Source organism: Phaenicophaeus curvirostris, chromosome 4 (genome assembly GCF_032191515.1).
Source record: "Phaenicophaeus curvirostris isolate KB17595 chromosome 4, BPBGC_Pcur_1.0, whole genome shotgun sequence".
Classification (NCBI taxonomy): Eukaryota; Metazoa; Chordata; class Aves; order Cuculiformes; family Cuculidae; genus Phaenicophaeus; species Phaenicophaeus curvirostris.
The window spans coordinates 36472761-36486788 of record NC_091395.1 but is presented as its reverse complement, the minus strand read 5'-3'; the positions used below and the strand labels follow the sequence as shown (position 1 = coordinate 36486788).

General features: G+C 36.8%; 1 protein-coding gene across 1 annotated transcript in view; it reads right to left on the bottom strand.

Moving 5' to 3' along the window:
• Positions 1-4822: 4822 nt before the first annotated feature.
• The window catches only part of SH3RF1 (SH3 domain containing ring finger 1), an 84247-nt gene continuing 75041 nt past the window's right edge, over positions 4823-14028 (bottom strand). The window contains exons 11-12 of the mRNA XM_069855774.1: positions 13595-13929; positions 4823-7543 (exon numbers count right to left, since the gene is read on the bottom strand). Of these exons, the coding sequence (XP_069711875.1) occupies positions 7375-7543; positions 13595-13929 (504 nt within the window). The 3' untranslated portion in view covers positions 4823-7374. The remainder of the gene's footprint in view (positions 7544-13594; positions 13930-14028) is intronic.

Genomic DNA, 14028 nt, shown 5'->3' with positions numbered 1-14028 from the left:
TTTCCTTAAAAATGTTGCTCTTGACCAGATTGCAAAAGAGACACATGCAGACACAAGGAGTACCAGCCTCTGCAATCATTATCTGATGATAAAGTCCAAAAAGCTCAAAAGTACAAACCTGCTCTTGTACTTGGCAGGAGATACTTCTTGTGCTGGTGGATTTAGCCATTACTCAATAAAAACAGGGCTGTAGGCTAATTAAATCACAGATGCATGAGTATGCTCGGATACTGTCAGCTATAAGAGTGTGATACTTCACTGTCACAAACAAACCTGTTACACAGCTTGGCAAAGGGACTAAGGGAGCAGATGGAAAAATTCCCACATCATCTCGTTCATCAGTAACACACGCTGAGTCCACACAACAAATGTTTGCCAACATAAATATACTACAGCGCAAAGACAGACGCATCCTACTGATTGATCTTTTTCCACCAGCATGACCTCCAAAAAGACGTAACTGCTCTGGGAGCAGGAAGCTTTCACAGCTTGGCTTAGCTGTTTGAGACTGTCGTACAGCTCTGACAGCAGTTCTTGCCATCAGCCTCAAATGCGCCTGTGCCTGGGGGCTCTGGCAGTGTAGTTATCACCACAGAGGCTCCATAGAGACGTAACTGGCCAAGTTCTGTTGTCGTTGTCATCTCCTAGACACCCAAACACTTGGTCATATCCAGTAACAAACCTCCCCAAGCTACTGTGGGACAGGAGCATTAGCATCATTTACTAAGGGATAGCTTAGTGTCAAAAAAAAGAAATACCTGCGGTTGGACCAGACAATGTTTCACTGATCTCTTTCATTACAGGGCCACTTCTCCAACTATCCATTTCCCACTGGCACATGCACTGCTGACATGTCAATCTTTACTAAGAGAACTGCAGCAACTTCTGCAGACTCAGAAACCGATGTTCAAGCCTGGCTGACCCTGTGCTGTGGAGAACAGCTGAGAAATGTTACTACATTTTACATTTTAGTATTTAATTGTTGGATCATGTAAGTGTTCACAAACACTGCCAAATTGGTGAAATGAAATTACAAGAACACTGCTGTGTTTTGCATTTATAGCCACATTTTATCTGTATTTGACACTGAGTTGATGTGGATTTCCTTATCAAGGAGTATTCTAGGCAAGAAAAAGAACAAATGAGAAATATATTCTGCCACTTTCTTCACTGCAGCTGTAGCAGACCTCCAAATAGCAACATCCTTCTAGCATGTACAACTGAACCATTGAAGGCTGGTCCTGAACCAGTCACTGGTTCCTCAAACAGAATTCAAAGGCCATCTGATTCTTACTCTCCTTCTCCTATTTACTGGAGACAACAGAAAACTCTCAGATAGCTGGAGTGTATGTCTAGCAGTCTGTGGCAGAAATCATCGAGTCAGTATTAAAGGCATATGCATTAGGTGCAGGTAATCAAGAATACTGAATGACTAGGCAAGATAAGTGTCCATTCTGTTAAGAGTTTTAAAACACAGATATCCTTCCATGTGTTCTTATCCTCCATGAAAAGTTTGATCTTTAAAAAGCCGAGTATTATTTTATTTTAAAAAGCTATTAAATTTAAACCTTGTAAAAAAGCCATGTTGTGTATCAAAGATCTTGAATTATTGAATGCAAAGAATTTCAGTGATATGGAAGGGAAAACAGTTACTTGTGTATAAACTTATAAGTTAGACAGAGGCATACAGTAAAGCTTTGATAAGGAGCAAAAAAAAAAAAAGAAAGCAAGGCAGATTTTCCAAATCTGTGTGTACGCAAATGACTACCAGAGGAATGGAGAAAAACTCTTTGAACTGTAAACTTTTTAGAGCCAGCATTCTTCAGCTTATTGAGAAGTTCAACCAGCTGAAATAAGAAATTTGACCTAGGGCACGTCCCTTGTTGTGGAGAACAAAGCAAATGACCACTTTAAAGTCATTCTGCTGCTGACTCATCTTCTCTCCCAAGCATCCACAGATACACCATGAGAAAATATGGCAGCAACTAACCACAAAAGGGTTTGAGGCTAGCAGCTGTTTGCAAACCAAAGCCTACTCTGCAATTGTGGATCTTAAAATTTATAGGTGTGATTGAAAAGGGAACAAGTCTCCCATGCTTTGCAGTGCTGTTTACGTCACCATCTTCCATCAACTGACTTAGCTGTACCAGTGGGACAAACATTTTTTTGAGAAAAGGGTAACACAGCCCAAATAGCTCTGTATTTTCCAAGTATGAAAATCATCCAGCTCGGTTTCTTTCAGACAGATTCATTCCTCTAGGGCAAATGAGATATTTTCTTTCACTATTTAACAGTAGGGGGCATATTCAGTGTATGCCAGCAAAGTTTAATGAAATCAATGAAGTAGCACTGATTTGCAGTAATTGAGAGTCCAGCCATGTGTTCTAATGCCAAAGAATCTGGATATTTTAAAGGCTTATATTGCCTTCCTTTCTGGGAAGAGGTTGGGGGTGGGGGAAATCAAAGTCCTTTTGCTTTGTGGAATGGGGTTCCATCTAACACAGCAGGGACAAGAAAACACCTGTATAGTTATTTAAAAATCCTGACATTTTTCTTTTTGCCTTTGTAACTAAAGTGTATTTTTTCTTGCTGTGCTAGCCAAATTTCTACTCTCTACACTCCTGTATAGGCTGCTCCTACAACCCTGAAATTAGAAAGTAGCTAGTGTTTGGACATATCTCAGGAACTGGTTTTGATCTAAATGATTACTAGATACAAACATCAGAAGGCCTTTGGGTCCTGCATGCCACGTAAACAGAACCTTAATACAGGCACTAGAGTTGGCTGCAGAGTACAGCTGAGTGCTATTCATTTACAAGTGCCAAGAGGAATTTTTACAAGCTGCTTCTAACTGCAAATAACTGAAATCTGGGGCTAACATTAATGTGTTTAAATTATCTTTACTCCACTGAGTAGGAACAGCAGAGAAGTTAAGAACTGGTTTTGCCACTTCTCCTTTCAGCAAAATAATACAGCTGACAGGAAAAAAATACAGAAGGGACAGATAAATAGTAATTTCTGATATCTACTAATATTACATTCAGTGTAACCGCTATGATTTGATAGGCATGCATGAAATGTTCATTATGTTACATTTTGAATGGCTTTTGCACTTCACGAATTAGCTATAGAAAATTCATTATTTGTTCCTTGTACCAGGCTCATTCTGATCAAAGTGCTCTTCAGCTGTTCAACTAAGTTTCTCACACAGAAATCAGTCTCTAGCAGACTTCCCTATCGGAAGAGCTTAGATGTTTCAGCAGTTGATTTATTGGAATGTATTGTTTCTATATACAAGTATTTCAAGTATGCCAGCTTATGAATGAATAAGTCATTCAAAAGAATTATGACACTGGTTGCTCAAGTCAAACTGCAAATCTGCTGTAAGATTTACCATTAACCATTTATCAAAGTGCAGAGAAAGAGCACCTCCAAGTGATTTGAGAAGAATGGGTATTGCAGATTCCTGGTAAGATTCCAAAGGGGATGGGTGCATTGGCATGTCCTACTGAAACCAGTGGCATCACTATTTATTGTGCACATACGGAAAAGACTATACAGTAGGAGGTTTAGCAATGCCAGTCACAAATCTTTTTAACCAAACAAGTGTATTCTTGTGTTTCATTACAGTCAGTATACACCTTCAAACACATGTGCTTAAAGCTACTGGAAAGGATAAAGATAAGCCAGTTAAAACATTTTGACAGCCCTGTGAAAAAAGCTAGAATGGTCAGAAGCCATGGTTTTAAGTCTATGCAAAACTATCAGAATTGTCATTACTGCAATAAAGCAAGAGATAATGAAGTCAAGGTGAACAGGATTTCAGGCACCTTTGGCGAGCCAAATGTTAAACATATATTAGAATTACTGAATAATTACAATACAGAAAAAAACAACCCAAACCAAATAAATAGTCTTACTTCTACTGCACAGCCATGATGTTTGTGTGTACCTTTCTCCCAAGGACACCCTGACGTCCGACCACAATTCTGAAAAAACAAATAAAGCTGGTTTTCTACGTTCTTTATTCTGCATCTCTATAAATCGCGTTGCTTCCTTCACCCTTAATTAAATGAAGTTAGACTGGATGCTGCTTCTCTACAGAGGGGACTTAATGCTGCATCACTCACCCACTACTAGTAGAATCTAGGTCCTAGTCAGTCTTAATTAAGGAGTTGTCTATTGTAGTAGCTGAAACATTTATAGAGTGTAAATATTTTTGCAAACACTTTTAGGATTAACTTTCTACTGTTTTCCCAGCAGCCACATGTATACAGTAGACACATGACTGGATTCAAATCAAGAAGATTTCCAAGTGAGGCAGTTACTGTCCAACTGCCATGCACAGCAAAGTTCTCCAGGGCAAACCAGTCTCTGAACACCAAACACTTTTGCCTTCAGAGACAGTTCAGGTAGATGCTTCACCCTCAGGGCTAGGGACTCTCTCTCAATTATATACACAGCAGATCCACCATACTAGTACTTCTTCCTCTAGGGAAAGCACTTTATGACTACTCTGCACCTGATAAACTGTTGACTAAACTAGTTAGTTATGGCGAGACTGAATGGAAGTTACCTACCACTTTTGAAGTTACTTGCAGAAATAAAGAGATTGAAAAGATAAGCGAGATTCTCAGGTCTCTCTGTAATTTTTGCATTATATTCATTGTTCCAAACTTCTAACCTCATGGAATGCGTAGACTTTTTCTCTATGAGCAGAAATATTCTCCTGTGAATTCTGAAATAAAGTTCTGGTATTTTTATTGTCAAATTCTTTACAAGTAATTTATGTTTAAGGTTTGCATACACATTTTGATTTAGCTGTTTGCTAAGAAAATATTTATTAGAATTGGAAGTTTAACATAGTAAATCAAACACTTAACATTCACTGGACTTCAAACATAGATATAAAATACCTTACAAAATTTTTTATGGAATTACACAAAGCAAATGCACAGGGTTCGTCTGTTTCTACACTGAATTAATCCCAAGCCAAAGCCAAAAAATAACCCCTAAAAGATCACAAAAACGGCATGATAAACCGCATTTTTGTCATTGTTGCACTGCTATGTAATAAGCCCTTTTTACAAACATTTATTTAATGTTAAAAAATATTAATTAAAAATGTATTCCATCTAAGAGAACTATTGGATTAACAGCTGATTTTTAACTGACTTTACACCATGAAATTCTATTAATAGAGGTACCTTAGTCACTTAGTTTAAAATATGGACAGCAGAGATAGAAAAAAATTAACCTTTAGTAGTCTTTAATATAAAATGCACTAATTTTTCCAAAATAAGAATGTTGTGACACACTAGTGCCAATTTATGCTGAGAAAAGCTGATATCAGCTTCTTTCTAACTAAAATTCATTTCACAAAACCTTTATATATTACATGAATATTCAAGTAAACTATTTAAAAATATTTAAAAACAAACTTAATTATACAGTGTTTCAGAGAAATGCTTAATTTGGGAATGCTGTCAGATCCAACTATATATAGTTATAGATATATATTTTGATATATTTAAGACATCATGATACTACCTGATATTGCAAGAAATCCTTGTCATTAACATTTGATATTTTTCAATGTGTAACTTAAATCTTTTAATCTTTTTTCATACTTCTTTTTTTTTTTAACACATCACTGTGTGCTTTCTCATCACGGTTCCTGTATACTGTGCGACACTGAATCACACTACTGGCTTCCCTTTGTAAAGTGCTGAGTAACAGCCAAATTACATCAGAATTAACTGGAGATAACAGTGCTCAGTGTCTTGCAAAAAAATCACCATTAAACTGCTATAAACAAACAATAAGATAAAACAAAAAACGCAAACAAATTCAGCTGAGTAGCATGTGTGTTCACCAGTGTCAAATCTCTAACAAAACCCTGAAAGACTAACACTTTTGTTGCAGACTGCATTCCTTATATCCATCAGCTGCAAGGACACTAAAATATTTTATTAATTATTCAAACACCAGACACCTTCTGTGGCTGAAGGTGAGTTGCTCACTAGTTTTGGTCAAGTGGCTTTTGGGAAACTTTCAGAGCAAAATAACCTAGCAATGGGAAACTCGAATGGAAAATGCCAACCACGCACAGTTACATTACTGCAAGAATTGAGAACACATGCAAGACAAAGAAAAGGTTGGAGCATACCAAAGTAGCAATGGTTAAGAAGTTAGTAAAGTTTTCACAGTGTTTCATACAGCCTTTTACTTTAACACAAGTGCATCACATACCACCACTATTGCTCAGACATTTTAAAACATCTCTTGGCCATGCAGATCAGTTTGAGAAGAAAACATAGCAAATTACACTTCTTAGGCATTTTTAGACATTAAGTACAACTTATAGTTTTATTTTTATATTCAGTCTTATCAAACAGATGTTTTCAAGATATAATAATTCTAAGTGTTGGGATTTAACATTCCTTCCAATTTTGTCGGATTCTGAGCACTAAATGCCCAAAGAACTGGCCAAATATACAAAGCTAAGCTTTGCTCAAATAGCCGAGTTATTTCAGAAACAGAAGGTATAGGGAATTTAGAATCATAGAATCACAGAATAACCAGGTTGGAAGAGACCCACCGGATCATCGAGTCCAACCATTCCTAAATTTATTCATTCTTAACCTTGAGATGATCCTAACCTTGAGATGGTTTAATTTTATTCAGTTGTTGACATACATCTTTGCCTCCTGGAAACATTACTTTACCTGGGTGATGTACGACGAAGTAGAACTAGACTCAAGAACAGCAAAGAACAAAATACACATTTTTTTCCCCACTTGGCAAATTCTATTTAACGCCACTTCACCACCACTCAACATTAACTCATAAAACAGACTCAACTCCACTGGCAGACACAGCAGGGGAAAAATGTCCAGAGGATAAATGGGAGGCTCTCTATCAGATATTATAATTGCTTGCTCATAAGGAGAGAATCCAGCTTCCCCTTAGTTATTCTTTCATAAATTAATAATTTGTTAAAATCATAGTCACAAGAATTTTAGCTATTACATAAAATTCAAGTTTAAAAGAACAAGAATAAATTAGTTACAGCCTTGTAAACAATGGTTCATTTATGTAACATACTTGGGAGAAAAAAAAAAAGGTCCTCTATATAACAAATCAGACAGTACAAGGCACACATCACGCTTAAGAATCCAAAGTGATAAAACCAGCAGACGCCTTCATCTTCTTTGTTCGCTGGTGTAATTGTGCTATAGACACTGTAAAAATATGTAGATTTTTGTTTACGTTACAGTCATTTGAAAATACTTAATGACTGTGCTTTTACTGGTAAAATATTTGTGCTATTTTATAGTACAATATGGTTTGAAGGTCTTGGAAAGAATCTTCTCAAATGTTCTCTACAAAGCTGCCGGGGAAAAGGCCAGTTCTTCCATTTCGTTGCAGAGTGCCTTTGAACCAGCCATCCTCACGTTTTTTGTGTACAAAAACAATGTCACCTTCCTTAAGTTCAAGTTCTGCTTCACTCTGAGGAGGATAGGATACCACAACCCTGTACCTGTGTAATTAGAAAGAAACACCTTAGTTTAGGGTTGTTTGGTTTGTTGCTTGCTTTTTAAACCAATGCTTTTGAAAATATTCCTGTGTGTGTTAGAACTCACCAAAACAGGAAACTGCCTAGAACTGTTTACGTAATAACCTAGAAGTTAATTACATCTTGAACAGAAAACAACAATAGAACTGTAAGGAATTTATGACAAATGTATGTTTCCCATATCAAGTAAGCTTTTTTCACCAAGATCCCAGTAAAATGCATACAATGGATAAAATCAGGTGAAAACTGTAAACTTTTTTTTATATAAATTTGCAGACTCCTCCAGCCAGTGTAACTCAAAAAAATCAAAGCATTCATAGGCATAATTACGCAATTTTATATTTAATATAATATTACCCCAGGAAAAAGTCTTAAGGAAAGGCACAGAAAAAAGCAGCGACTAACAAAACCTATTAATTTGCAATGTTGTTTTAAACTGATTTTGTTTATCTTAGAAGCTTTTCAGGATAGAATGCATGCCATTTTATTTGGACACAGTTGCACAACTGGTGTACTACTGTATTAAAAAAACGTTTTTAAAAGCATTCACTCAATAATTTTCTTAAGCACCTGATAAATATTATATTTTTGGGGGGGTTTCACAGTAAAATCATTTTTCAAATATGAGCACATTAAGAAAAGGCCACACTCTTGTATCTCTGTTTTGAAACATGTATAACACCACTCAATCTTTTCTACCATGACTTGAGTTCATGTTAACCTAAAATTTAAGCGTTACAGTTCTGTAGACAATTGTGACAACTTCTTGACTGAGTTTTCTGACATATATTTTAACTCAGTTTCTTGTTACACAACCAATAATGTCTACATGTTGAAATCGAATAGAATCCACGGCTGATGGCAGAATTCATACGTTTAAGAGTACAGTGCTAGGAGAACTGTTGGACAAAATCTTATTTCCACTTAGTCAGATCATTTTGCACTCATGAATATCAAGATACTTCTTGTAAAGGATGGAATATCAATTACTACTCAATACATATATAATAATACAAGTTAATTCTGTAATACTGAAACAGAGAAAGATACTACATTGTACATTTTGCTTTAAACCAAACCTGAATTCTGTCCATATAGTTAAAAGTATTCAGAAAAGTGTAGCAGCACTGTGTAAATAATTAAAGTATCTTGTGAAATCTATGCAGAGCAAATCATATTAGTTGTCAAATGTTATTTATCAGTGACTTACAAATTATGGCTTTGTTTTAGTTAACATCAATCCCCAGATTTCAGAGCACTGGAATTATTAGATTCATGCTTCATAGAAGTTACCAAGCCAATTAAAAGATTTATCAGCTTCAGTCGAGCCTAAGCAGCATGGCAGATACCTGCACTGACTTCTTCTGTGGGCAACATCGATTTTAATGCAGACTTAGGACAAACAAACATTATTAATAGACTGTAAGTTTAATTAAGACTGCAGACTACTTGAGATAATAAATTAGCCTCTACTCAGACAGAATTAGATGGTAAAGGATAAAGAACTGCAACAGAACCATGAAGAACTACTTCTATGGCAGTAAGTTGCTTTCAGGCCAAAAATTAACCAGCACAATACATAAGACACTCATAGCACTAGTTTTATGCAAAAGAAAGCTAGTTAAAAAAATGGGTTTCAGGAAAGAATACCTGCCTTAGTTAACCTGCATTCCGTCAAACGCTGCCCTGTAAACATTTGACTTGAATTACACTTACCAGTTTCTAATGCTGTCCATCAGTAACCTCTGCGCTCTCCCAGATTGATAGACCAGCCTGTTCTTTCCCTAGCTTCTCCTGCTGCCTCCTGATTATTAAAAACAAGAGCTTTGCCAAAATCCATCTTTCGCTTTGTCCTCCCTAGAGGATCAGCAGCTTGCACAGAAATACTGTTCTCCTCAGCTTTCCATACAGTTTTGATCTTCCTCAACCCTGCAGTCATTTAGTACTTCTCATTGACTTTTAGCATCTTGACTACTTTGATATCTATTTTGCACAACACTTGCTGTTAAAATGCTGGTTCACTATATTTTTCAGTGTTTAACGAGAAAAAATCCATCAGGCTTTGTACCTTTAAATCACATCTCCTTCTTCTTTTGTTATGATGAGCATGGCACGTTTTACAAATTCTATTTGCCCAAATAGAAGGTTTCAGATCCAGACACATTACACATTCACACAGCTGTCTACTCAGATCACCTTTGATCAGCTGTGGAACAAAACCTATTTTTCCATTATCTATTTCATCATCTAGAACATACTGCCAAACCTACCAATTTTGTGCAGAGTAAAAAGCTTTTGCTTAAGCCGAAAAGCTCATTGCCAAGACCCTGGAGAAAAATAATCACATTTACTAAGCGTGACCTATGTTTTGGAAAAACATGTTCATTTCCAGATGTTTGAATCCTCCAAAACACTTCCTTGTTTACCACCCTATCCAGTACTTGCAAATGTTTTCAATGTTGACTGGTCAAATCTGCAGATCTTGTGCAGTCCCCTAATCTTGACTACTTTACATGCACCATGCTGCAGAATACTTGTTTTTTTCTTTCCATTTTATTTTCTTTTACTGTCTCACAGTATTTTGCATTTATTTTCCAAATCGTATCCTAATTCTTTTTAATCAGCTAGTGGCAAAACATTAATATTATAAAAGTTCAAATACCTTAGCTTCCCAGAAGCAGCCACTGTATTTGTGTGCGATGAGTTCTTTCCTGATATTCCTAATGCATATGGCTGTACCCCATAGTGCTCTTGCACTTTGTATTTGCCAATTTATTTTCTTTTTGAGGAGGGGGTGATGGCAGCAATGATCTGTCTTCACATTTCTCCATTCTACTTCTCAGTTTTAATATTGGCATTTCTCACACTTTTCTTGTTCATGAACAAGATTATATCTCTCATGTGTTTCTCCCATTCTTAGTTGCTTCTGTTTCACTACACACAAAACACTTCCCAGCTATTTGAGCTGATTTTTTGACACATGGATAAAAATATTTTCCCATATGTATAAAATGTTATCTGAGGAAAACACAGCAAGTTGGAATTACTATTATTACACAAGTTAAATTCATTCTTATTATTCAACTTCTCACTTTAGTTCCTTTTTCTTACATTTTCAATTTTTAGCTCACCTATGCCCTGCTGTTACACAGCTCTCCTGGCTGCTGAGTAGGTGCCCTGACTCATACAGACAGTCAACACCCATCTAGGGCAGACTGATTCTTAGCATTTAATTAACAGCATTAAATGCTGCCAGATGTGGTAAAACCTGCTGCCAGATGTGGTAAAATCTACTGCCCTCTAATGCTAGCAGCTGGCTCACTGGAAGCAGACGTTACACCAGTCATTTTGTGGTGGATAAAATGACTTCAAGTCACTTTAATCACAGAACAAAATTACTACTGTCCTTCACTGTAACTGGATGAAGGATTTGTATTACAGTTTAGGATATGCAGTGATATGCATTTAGGTTCAACTGCAGGTCTTTCGCACTTATTGTGGTGTGCTGGGAAGTTTATCATTACAGTGCTGTATATTTACTGTAAAAATTAAAGCTATTTTATCAAAGTTTCCCTCTAAAGGAGAAAGCTCATGAAAACAGCTTGAGCTATTCTTCTACCTCTTGTCATGGAAAAAAACTAAACCCCTCAGATAACCACATTACTGTGTATTCATAGCATAACGCGGCTCCCTCTGGGAACTGCAGGGTGTTGGGTCCATCTTTTTAATGAAACGACAGCGATCCGTGGCTGTGTCAGCACTGCACCCATACAAGAAATCACAACACCCCAAGACAACCTGTGTTGCTATCAAACAAATCAAACGCCCATCCATTTATTCTGTGTGACTGGAAACAAGTTCACAATTTTTACTTCCAGTTTTCTGTAGAACACACAGGAAAGAGATACTCAAAGGCAACTTGCAATTCTAGTGAATGGAGAAACAGTGGGATTAGAATACAAATTTGCTAATGTGTCTTGAAGGAAGCTAGGACTTTAAAGAAAATTTCATATCAAAACCAGGAACATTTTCAAAGGCTTTACAGAGCTCAGACAGCTAATAATGCCCCTAGTTCATGCAGAGTAATCAGCAGAACCCAAATCCTAAATCCTTTACTCACCTTTGAAAATAAAATCTGAACACTAACAATTACAATGTAAAGCCAGAGTCTGAACAGAAAGAGCATTATTTCTTTTTCCAAACAGATCATAATCTGTGATTGGAAATGTGGTATATAAGAACACAACAATTTTAGCAGATTTTTCTGATCTTCAGCTTTTTGCTGAGCTTATCCTCATAAATATCATCCTCCTCAACCCCAAATTTTCACTGAAGATACTATCACTTCTTCATTATGTTTCTTGTCCACTCCTTCTTGCAGGCTAATGAAGATTAATTGAAGCTTATAAATTACTTTGAAGATATTGAGTACAATATAAGAGATATTATTAAACAGCACATTTTAAGCAATTCAGCCTAAAGAAATGGAAACATGACAAGAGCACGTCAGCAGGAAAAACATTAACTCTGCCCTGAAAAGGATAAAGAGAATCCGTGTGAAATTCTACTTAAATATACTGACCAGAATATAACAATTCTGCATGACTACCAGTGGGAATGATCTTGTGGTAGCACTTGTCTGGTAGCAATTATTGAAATAACAGTAAGGATACAGAGATATTAAAAAGAATGTTTGAGTGTATGTTATTACTAGATCAATAAAAGTATACAGCATCATTTTCAACAAGGCATTCTGAGAAAACAGTCTCCATCGCAACACTGAAAAAACTACTTTTTGTGAAGATGCAAATAGCTTTATGCAAGAATCCACTGATCATGCCAGAGTGAATCTGATACACATTCAAAGCATAAAGACATTACCTGTGCCAAACAGACTTATGATAATGTGAAAATAATTTATGTTATTTTTAAAGAAAAGTCTTTCAGGGTTTTTTTTTGATCTGTAAGTGTAAATTTACTTCAGAAATTCAATATGAAATAGAAATTTCCTGAAATGAAATTGCATAGAGACAGTAATAACCTTTAAAAAAATATTAAAGGTACGACAGACGTCAAATAAAAGACAAGCTAGAAACTTACACACTGTCTGATTCTTAAAATGTGGATGTACCTTAAGATCAATGGGCTTCTGGAAATAGAACAGCATGCCCACACACCACAAGTTAATATAACAGCATCAGAACAAAGTCTACAATAGTCAGCATGAATCAGTTCAGTCCCAAAGCTGTTAACATTGCAAATCCACTGGTTTTTTCCTATATGCCACGCAATCCTGTGGCTACTGCAAAAGAAATCCTAGGACACTCTTCATATTGCTTGTCTTTTAGCAGGAGACAGTAGTTAGAAAACTGCCAGTTTCTTCATAGTCCATGCCATCTACTGAGGGCTTCAAAATTTGTAAAATACTAGGTGGACACAAAAAAAGTGACAGAATCTGAAAGCAACTGCCCAGCAGTTTCAGAGTCCAGACAACTATGTGGTTTTCAGGCTTATTTGCCACAGAGGTTGCCATTGAGCTTGCTACATGGTGAACACAACAGCAGGGCATTCAGGTAGTAAAAGTATCTTTGCAACAGCTCAAGGAATCACATATTAAGTCTACCCATAGATAAGGATCTCATTCACCATGCATTCAGGTTGGCAGTTATGCACTACTAATAATCTTAAAGGACTAACGCAATATTCATAAAGGCAGTATTGTAATGTATTCATGTTTTTCAAAATAGGAGGCCTATTTTATCTACCTTGGTTCTCATGTGAAACCTGTGATGACTATATTTGAGTGTCTACTCATTCAAAACCTCAAAGTATCACAAAAAGTAAACAAATAAACATGAGTGTTGGTTGGGAAGCATATAAAATACTGTTAAAAAAATAAGTTTCATTTTGCTATAAAATCTCAGCATTTTGAAACAGTTCCAATATACATGAAAAGTGTCAGAGAGTGGATTTTTTTCTCGGTTTGCCTGAGTCTAGCTGTGTAGGATAATTTACCTTTCACAGACAAGAGGCCTGGATTCATTCAGGACTGGACCAAGGGATGAGCAAGGCTGACGAGGCGGCGGTGCTACTGGAGCAGAGGAATCCATGGAACTTGTTTTCCGATGCAGCATCTCCTGTGGCAGCCCAGAGACTTCACTGTCAGTGGGACAGGATCCAGCTTTGCTGAGACCACCTGCTGATGGAAGCTCTGGCCCGACTGCACCTTGCAAGGCTAACTCCGCAGCTGCTTGCTCAGCCTCCAGCGTTGGTGATGCCGGAGGTGACATTCGGGGTTTGCGTTTCGTGGATGCTCCAGAAAGCAACTTCAGCAAACCCTTTTTTTCTTTCTATAACAAAAAGCAGTGCCTCCTTTTAGAACAAAAGTTTCCTGTGAAGAGCTGAATGCTTCCCTCTGAGAGATGCCATCATGATCAGGCAGGACTCAG